Source organism: Podarcis erhardii (assembly GCF_964252035.2).
Source record: "Podarcis erhardii genome assembly, chromosome: 9".
Taxonomy (NCBI): domain Eukaryota; kingdom Metazoa; phylum Chordata; class Lepidosauria; order Squamata; family Lacertidae; genus Podarcis; species Podarcis erhardii.
The window spans coordinates 40,267,529-40,277,278 of NC_138512.1; the positions used below are offsets into that span (position 1 = coordinate 40,267,529).

The window sequence follows — 9,750 nt, forward strand, 5'->3', positions numbered from 1 at the left end:
TAAGTTGGCTATTTTATTTTTTTCAACTTGCAAATGACTAAAAATAGGTATACTTTCTCACAGTAGACCAGTTAGAGCACTGTCTCATCCCTTATCACTTGACCACATTTGCACTGTATCACATGCACCCAAATGCACTGATATTTCCTTCAACCAGTGTTCAGGTAAGTTTTACTCCGACCATTTATGTCTGGTCCATTCATTTCAATGGGTCTACTCTTGAGTAAAACTTAGTTGCATACTACCTTTTACATATAGAAAAGGTCTTTTCTACCCTCCGGTGGCATTCCAAAGCCAGACAACAATGACTAAAGTTTTGACAGAACTTAAAATGCTAACTCTGGTGGCTGGGTATTTTCACAAACAAAAACTTAACCCTCAATTCACTCTCGGGCCTTTAAAACATTTTGTTAATATATTTCCTGCATTGCAGGAGGCTGGACTAAGAGATCCTTGGGGTACCAATTCTACAATTCTATGATCTTGGCATTGGAATTTCATACAGGCTGAACAAAAATTGGCAAGCCATAGGGAGAAATAAAACAAAATGAATCTAAAAACTAAATCCCTTCCTTGTAAGGCATTTTAAGAAGTAGTCAAACAAAGATCAACATGGCCCTTCTGTTTGGCATGCACTTCTCCTAGCAGCTACAGCAAAGAATGATGAAGATCTGTCAGCAATTCACTGCTGCTTCTTAGAACTGTCAGCAGTGAGATGTCTAAATGAGTTTGACTCTATTTTGATACTAGCATGTCTGCCAATAAAAAAATAAAAAATGAGCAGGAATTCATCACCTAAAAAGTTTTCAAAGTGATGTACAGTGGTACCTCGGGTTAAGAACTTAATTCGTTCTGGAGGTCCGTACTTAACCTGAAACTGTTCTTAACCTGAAGCACCACTTTAGCTAATGGGGCCTCCCATAATGCTGCCGCCGCGCTGCCAGAGCACGATTTCTGTTCTCATCCTGAAGCAAAGTTCTTAACCTGAGGCACTATTTCTGGGTTAGCGGAGTCTGTAACCTGAAGCGTATGTAACCTGAAGCGTATGTAACCCGAGGTACCACTGTAATACAATACACTAAGGAAATAAGAACTTTCCTTTTCTAATAGCTTGGAAAATGTTCTTGGTAGAAAAGAAGAAAGACTATTTTATGTTGAAGTTGAAAGAATTATTTTCCCTATACTGGCATACAAGAAACAATATTTACAGATATGCGCGCGCGCGCTCTCTCTCTATATATATATATCAACTGCGTAATAATGAAATGCCACATTGCATCCACCACAAAAATCTCAAATAAACCCCCAAAAGGCAAATGATGACCTGAGCATGCTCTGCTGATACAGAGACTCTTGGGGGGGGGGGACTGAATGGAGCGATGAGGGCCATGAGTAGAAGCACTCAACACTGCAACATTTTATCACAGGGTCCTACTTGCGTATATCTAATTGCCCAAGTGTTCCCACCAGGACTAAAACAATCCTAGAATAGGTCAAGGAATCACTAGCTGACCTCATCTATTAGATCATTATGACTCTGAATTATTTAGGAAAGAACAATCTCAGTGGCACACCAAGCCACCACTCTGCCAGTTCTCAATCTCTGTTCACCTAACTCCCCTCAATATTAGATACCAACTTTAACAGCAGCTATAAACATAGAATTATTGAGTTGGAAGGGGTTATGACGGCCAGCAAGTCCAACCTTCTGCAATGCAGGAATATTTTGCCCAACATGGGGCTTGAACCCACAACCCTGAGATTAAGAGTCTTGTGCTCTACCAACTGAGACATCCCAGGTGTCTGGTACCCAAAACAATAAGATAGGGTACAATAAACTAGGCTGGTCAGAATCCCTTTGGATCAGAACACACCAATGTAGTTAACCAAATGACCAGATTTTATTTACAAAACACACGTAACAGGGAATTACAGCTAACTAAATAAGCAAAGAAAATGTTGGTTCTAAACTTCCCCTAACATATGTGACAGCAGGTCATAACTTTCATGCAGCAGATGATACAAATTAAAAGGCAACAGTTACCAGGAAATCAAAAGATAGAAAACAGCTATCCTATCAATGTCAACTGAATACACTTGATCATGCATTTGTAAGTATTTGCTTGCAGAACTGATGCAGTGGTCTGACTAGCTACCGGATACTGAGAAGGGGTGAGCTAGAGGTCATCCCTGCCCGCAAGGTACTGAGTTATAAGTAATACAAATTATGCACAATAAACAGGTGCATCCCTAACTTCCATGACAACCATAGTTCAGATCTACCTTGCCTAACCTTTTCCCCTCCAGAACGCAGCTGATGAGAATTGTACTACAAACATCTGGCAGATACTAAGTTGGTGAGGACTCTTATAAATTACTGTGAACAAACCACAGTGGGCCTTAAGTATGAATGTTCCCCTTTCCTCCACCTCATGTGAGCAGGTGTGAATCCTTCTGCTTCACACTAGAACAAGCAACAGTCATGTCTTGTGGAACTGTGGTTTGTTCTAACTGAAATCAGTTAACGAATCAGAAAATCAAGCCACCTTCATTTCACTCCTTATTTACACTCTGCTTTTCCTTTCCAATGAATATTCAAATCAGCTATGTAAACTGCTACCACAATATCACTAAGAAAAATAAAGCAAGAAATAACACTCCAGGGACATCCATAATTAATCTTATAAAAAAAAAGTAATTGGTATCTATTTCATATAAAATATAAGAGTATTAACATCGGAATACTAATAAACATCCCTACACATGCATCCCAAATCCAATATTATCCCAGAAACATAGAAAAGATTCCTAACAGCTGTAAATTAAGTTATAAAAAAGTGCACAGTTAAATAGAACTGCAGTAAGACAAAATTGGTAAAGGAAAGGGACCCCTGACCATTAGGCCCAGTCATGGCTGACTCTGGGGTTGCGGTGCTCATCTTGCTTTATTGGCCGAGGGAGCCAGAGTACAGCTTCCAGGTCATGTGGCCAGCATGACTAAGCCGCTTCTGGCAAACCAGAGCAGCACACGGAAATGCCATTTACCTTCCCGCCAGAGCGGTACCTATTTATCTACTTGCAAGTTTTGGCGTGCTTTCGAACTGCTAGGTTGGCAGGAGCAGGGACCGAGCAATGGGCGCTCACCCCGTTGCAGGGATTCGAACTGCCGACCTTCTGATGGGCAAGTCCTAGGCTCTGTGGTTTAACCGACAGCACCACACGCATCCCATAAGTAAATAAGTACTGGAGTAATAAAAAGCTCATGCTTCATACAATTAACCCATCCCTCCCTACCCACATATCACAAGTCAAAGTTCAACAATAAACTAAAAACATTGGGACTCTGGATATGCAGCAGCCCTCGCCCTCATCCTGGGCCATCACCTTCTGTCTCCTGCAAGGGACTACAACCTCATCATCCCTAAATATTGACTACGCTAGCTGGAGCTGATGGGAGCTAGTAGCCAACAACACCTACAGGGCACCATGTTGACTACCATGGCCCTAAGAAAGCCTTCTCTCACAAGAAAGATCCAGGGGACTTGCATCAGAAAGGAGAAGAGCACTCTCACCTCTACATGCTACATGAAGAGGCAATGTGCAAAAGGGGAAACCCATCAGTCAACCCACCACCCGCTCATGTAATATATAGCCTCTTCCGCAGAAGCTACAGCAGGATGAATGCTCTTCAGCAGATGTAATGCTAGTTCAAATAAGAGAGTTTTCTGCAGTGTTAGCAGAGGTGGTTCCCAGGCTTGCAGGCAGTGGCGGCGGCTTAGAGCAGGGTTTCCCAAGCTTGGGTCTCCAGTTGTTTTTGGACTACAATTCCCATCTTCCCTGACCACTGGTCATGCTAGCTAGGGGTGATGGGGGTTGTAGTCCCTGCGCTGAACTGCAACTCCTAGTAGTTCCAGCACCATGACCAATGGCCAGGTATTATAACTTATTGTTCAGAAACATCTGCAGGTTTAAAGGTTCCCCACACCTGCTTCACTAGACCAGGCTTTATTAGATCAATCTACTATTATCCAGACACTGCACTGGTGAATTGAGATTTCTGCAATGTACAATCATGCATTTCTCCAAAAACTGCATTTATTAATGCTTCCCTGTGCACAACTACAGACAAACCATTTTTTAAAAAGTTGCAGCTACTTGTTTTTGGTTTTTTCATCGTATCTGTAACAAGAAATGGCAATTTCTCCCCACCCACACCCAGCCTACCAATTCATTTGCTTTAAATGTAGTATAAATAAACAAATAATTATTTCATTTGGGAACATTCAACATGTTAACTAAGTAAATAAGTCATTTGGTTTTTAAATTTCAGGCTGCAGGCATTTGTATGCCAACAAGCTATTATCAGCTGCTTAAGACATTTTTATTAGCCAGACACTTCAATAATTATTTTGCATGGTTTGAATTGTGTTAATGTACAATGCCCTGATATTTAAGATACAGCAGTATATACATACTTGTATAAATAAAAATAAATTCCTTCCAATAAAATATTAACTTAAATTGAGAATAGCCTGTTCACTATGCATAAAAATTCTAAAACACTCTTTTAAGTTGCTGTATTTTCTCACTTTACTATGGTTGGCATTTAAGGGGGAAACGAAAGATGCTGTATTGAAAAGTGGAGGGGAAAATAAGTGTTACAGTTTATAAACTGATGCAGTCTGGAAAAGCACTAAACCAGCAGAAGAGAAAAGCAGAACTGATCCTATGCACTGAATTGAATAAGACTTGCTCCCTGTAGAAGTAATGCTGCAATGCTGCATCAATTGGGTTTGTCTTACAAATATCAGTTGCAGCCAGACTTCAGCGCGCCTCCCAACAGCATCACATGTTATTTGATGCCTACCCAATTCCCCTTTCAGAAGCATAATGAAATCATAACTGCGTCTGCTGCCAAAATCCTGGCAAGGTGAGGCGGAAGCGCCACTTCCGGTACTGACCGGGGCTCACCATCTCCGAAGCTACCGTAACTTGCAAAATCATGCGCAGGGAGGTAAGGTTGAAAAAAAGGGCAAACAGACTGAGCTGCAGGCAGCATCGTCGAGGAGGGCAAACTCCCGTTGCGCAGAGTTAAAGGCAGGAGAACGTCCCACCACCACCGCCACCTTCCTGCGCCTGCGCAATACCCCCCGCGCGCCCCTCCCCCGCGCGCCCCGCCCCTCATTTCCTTACCTGAGCAGGCAGCAGGAGCTCCCCTTCCTCCGCTTGCCACAACTCCACCACGTTGGGGATGGGGTCCATGGCTAGGGGCGAGAACAAAACAGAAAGCTCTTTGCAATTTCCACCAGCAACAAGAGAGGGGGACGTGCAGAGAGGGGCCTGTGGCCTCGACCCACACGCACACGGCGCGAGCTGCGAGAGAGTCTCCTCTGGGCTCGCGGGCCTCTCACAGCCAGAGCGCTGCAGGCAGAAGCAGCAGCAGGAGGCTGGGCTTTGTTTTGTTTCGTCCCTGAGACGCTTCCATATTAAAACGCTCCTGCTGCTGCTGCTGCTGCAGCAGCAACGTGCAAAACGCAGGCAGACCGGGCGCACAAAAGGGGCGTCGGAAGCCAGGGGTTTGGGGGGGGGGGTTTGACGGAAAGATCAGCCTGGGGCCGAGTCCAAAGAAGGGCCTCCTCTTCCTCCAAGCGGTGACCCGCGAAGGCTGCAGACAGGGCGGCATCGCCGCCGACGCCGCCTAAGCAGCAGCAGCAGCAGCAGCAGCAGCAGCGCGAGCCCGTGCAGCGGCAGCGCGCCAGGGAAGGAAGGAAGGAGTCCCGCATTGTGGGCCGCCGCCGCCGCCGCCGCCCGCTTTTTTCCCCGCCGCCTGCCCGCCTGTCACAAGGTCGCGGCCGCCCTTCGCAGTCCAAACAAAGCGAATAAACAAATAAGAAGCGAAATGGCAGGGCGGACGAGGCAGGAAGAGGAACTCCGTCGCCTCAGCGGGGCTGGGAACCATGAAGGCGGCAGCGCAGAGCCGCTGCACAAAGGCAGGATGGGGAGGGCGGCTCGGGGGGGCCCGTGCGGGGGTCTCCTTTCCCGAAGCGACCTCCCAGCCCCGTTTTACCTCAGCGCCGCTTTGCAAAAAGCCCCCCACTCCTTTCCAAGCTGGCCGCCTCTTCCAGCCATTCATTCTTACCTTGGCCCTGCGCTTCTCCCGGGCGAAAGCAGGGCAAGAGGACCTGAAAGACGCCGAGCAGAAGGTTCATGGCCGTGGCCGCGCGGCAGTAGCTGCTTTGCGGCGGGTAGCGCAGCCCCGCCATGCTGCCTGGTCTCGGCTCGCTCGCCTCGCCTCGGCTCTGCGCTCAGGCTCGGAGCTGGCTGGCCGAGCTACAGCTGTTGCTGCTGCGGTGGCGGCCGCCGCCTCCCTCTGCTGCGCGCGCGTGTGCGACACAGATAGGGAGGAAGAGTGCGCGGCCAGGCGAGGCGCGGGGTGGGACCTGGTCAATGAGAAGGCAGCTTTCCCCTCCTCGCGCTGGGCTCCGCCCCGCGGGAGGAGGCGGAGGCGGAGGCGCTGCTCTTTCCCCAGAGCACATGGGAAAGCGAGCCAGGCCGATGCGCACGAGGGGAAGACAGGAGAGAGCGGGGAAGGCCCTCGGCAGACGGAGCGGGCCACAGCTTGAAGCCCCGGCTCTGCGCCAGAAGAACGGAAGCCCCTCCAGAGCAGTCACCACACACCCGCACAACAGGGCTGGGGGGGGGGGGATTCCCGCCAGTCATGATGACTGCAGAACCATACCCAAGTTATTTGACCCCCGAAGCATGTTTATTTGTTGTCCTCTCAGGACCTCTGCGTGGCTTGACGTGGTAAGCCTTGTCCTCCAACCCTGCCAACCATTTTATAAGCACAGTCATTCGATGAAATATGCGTCTGAGAAACTGGTCTGAGACCAGAGCGAGTTCCCATGGCTGAGGGTTAGGCTGCATGCACGCCATACATATCACACACTCAATTTTTTTTGGGGGGGGGATTGTAGTTTATCCCCAAAGAGCTACAATTCCCAGTGCCCTGAAACTAGAGTTCCCATGCGGGGGACGGGGCGGTAAATGTGCTTTAAGTGTATGGTGTGCATGCAGTCATCTGCCAAGTCTTACTTAGTCCAGCACGTTAACCCCTGGGCTACACTGGCTCTCCAATTACAGATGCAGTGTGAATCTCATGAGACACATAGCTGGAAACTCTGATTCTAGATGAGAAGGACTTTCCAGTTTGATTTCATGAGGGTCCCCCTTCACATTCTGATGTTGGAACACAACACAGTACAGTGGTACCTCGGGTTACATAAGCTTCAGGTTACAGACGCTTCAGGTTACAGACTCCCCTAACCCAGAAATAGTACCTCGGGTTAAGAACTTTGCTTCAGGATGAGAACAGAAATCGTGCTCCGGCGGCGCGGCAGCAGCAGGAGGCCCCATTAGCTAAAGTGGTGCTTCAGGTTAAGAACAGTTTCAGGTTAAGAACAGACCTCCGGAATGAATTAAGTACTTAACCTGAGGTACCACTATAGAGGGTCTTGTTGCAGCTTAAAAGACTACGCTGTGCATCCCGTCCACCAAAGTGTCTGCCTTCTTGAGGTACCACACAACACACGCTTATATTTTTGCTGCAACACCCAAACACAAAACAATGTATCTGAATCTTAACTGGCTCCAGATAATATGTTGCTACCTCTTTATCTCTACCTACAAAGGGCACAGGAGGAGTTTTTTGAGAACATTATGAGCGTTAAGAAACATTTTCCCTAGTTGATAAATCATCTACCCACACGCAGGCCAATATTATACAAATTTAAAACAAAGTAATGCTGAGTTCAGAGTGAGTTATTGGCTGTTTAACATAACAGCCTAGGATGCAAATACCAAGTGCAAAACAACACATTAGAGGCATTGCTCAGTGACAGCAGTTCTGTAGCAAACATTTGCCTGGCTGTGCATTATTCTGTTTCACAGGTGATCAAAACTCACACCAATAAAATAATAGTAATATTATAACGCCTCCTACAAATTCAGCTCACAAATTTTAGAACTTTCAAAACCTGAAAAACAAAAACACCTAGTCTATGTCAGCAAAGATACTGCACTCATTCGAAAACAACAGCAGCAAAGAGGTGGCATTTCAGTAGCTTAGGCTTTGAAAGCACTCTGGTGTCAAGTACAAATGAAATATTATTTAAAAGGGGGGGGCTCTTGTGGTTGTTCCATCTTCACACCAACTTTGTGGTCAAAGCAGAATTAAAACTAGAGGGGGGAAATATTAATGGGATATTTTAATTGAATGTTGTGATTCACCCAGCCCCCCCCCAAAAAGAATAAGCCGATTTACTCCCAGTTTGAGGCTTGCTTTCCTCCTTAGCAGTCTTGCAGATGGATGGAACTGTCCCTTTATTCCATGGGTAGGCAAACTAAGGCCCGGGGGCTGGATCTAGCCCAGTTGCCTTCTAAATCTGGCCCACAGATGGTCTGGTAATCAGGGTGTTTTTACATGAGTAGAATGTGTTCTTTTATTTAAAATGAATCTCTGGGTTATTTGTGGGGCAAAGGAATTTGTTCATTCCCCCCCCCAAAAAAAATAGTCCCACCCCTCACAAGGTCTGAGGGACGGTGGACTGGCCCATGGCTGAAAAAGTTTGCTGATCCCTGCTTTATCTCTTTCCATCGCCTCACATAATCTCTTATTCCTCCAAGACTAGGGTAGGGATTTATTTTTTTCCAGCCTCAGGGCTGCATTCCCTCAAGGGGGAATTTCTGGGCTGACCCCACCCTACCTGCATGTCAGGGGTAGGTGAGGCCAGAGGCAAAAACGGCTACATTCCAGCTTCACCAAAGGCAGTGTTTACACACACACACACACACACACACACACACACACACAGCCTCTATCCAGACAAGCAAGAGACATTGTCCCAGTTCAAGGCCACATTCTAGCCAGGCAGAAGCACTTGAGGAGGGCGTGGGGGCAGGACCAGTGATGGATATGGCCTAGGGAAGAGTCTCCAAGGTCAGACAGGGAGGCCTAGGGAACCCCGCCCTTGATGTTCTCAACCCCTGATCCGTGAACTCCACAATGTTAAAGCCAGAAACAGGCTCTGAAATGGAGAGGTAGGTGAGCAAGCTCCCAACACGAAGTTCCACTTGCCCTCTTCAGCAAACAGTGAGCCCCACCCTTTCTTAGATCACGGATAATTGCTGGTTCACAGTTGCTTTAAATCCAGCATTCAAAAACTTTAAACTAATTTCTGTTCACTTAAAAAGGCACGCCCTGAGTACGTGCAAAGAGATAAAGGGGTGCTTAGCTTTCCTTTCTGTTTTTTTAAAGCAGAAGAATACTTCGTCAGAAAGCAGCCCCAAAAGATGCAGAGAGAAGGGGGAGAGCAAGAGCAATTATTTTTTTCTTCTTTTTTTTAAAGCAATTATTGTTTCTTCTGCCAAGATATATTAGAATTGTGGTTTCCTTTCTATACACTGCACAATTACGTAGTATTTTTACGTATTTCTTAGACTCTTTTTGTTACATATATGTGTATCAAAGCTTTGCAGAAAGTATTCATATGATTCTATTTTTGTGTGCATTTGCCATTTTTAAAATGCAAAGGATAGAAAGAAATAGAGGGGCAGTCATACAATTAGGTGTTTAGAATTTTTATTTTTTTAAAAAAAATACAGTGGTACCTCGGGATAAGTACTTAATTCGTTCCGGAGGTCCGTTCTTAACCTGAAGCACCACTTTAGCTAATGGGGCCTCCTGCTGCC

At 46.4% G+C, this 9,750-nt stretch overlaps 1 protein-coding gene across 5 annotated transcripts in view; it reads right to left on the reverse strand.

Moving 5' to 3' along the window:
- The window catches only part of TMEM131L (transmembrane 131 like), a 68,957-nt gene extending 62,556 nt beyond the window's left edge, over positions 1-6,401 (reverse strand). For 4 of the 5 annotated variants that reach the window (XM_081875212.1, XM_081875211.1, XM_081875210.1 and 1 more), the window contains exons 1-2: positions 6,140-6,401; positions 5,194-5,264 (exon numbers count right to left, since the gene is read on the reverse strand). In XM_081875212.1, the coding sequence (XP_081731338.1) occupies positions 5,194-5,264; positions 6,140-6,263 (195 nt within the window). In that variant the 5' untranslated portion in view covers positions 6,264-6,401. The remainder of the gene's footprint in view (positions 1-5,193; positions 5,265-6,139) is intronic. The other variant, XM_081875213.1, reaches the window with a different exon arrangement.
- Positions 6,402-9,750: the final 3,349 nt, after the last annotated feature.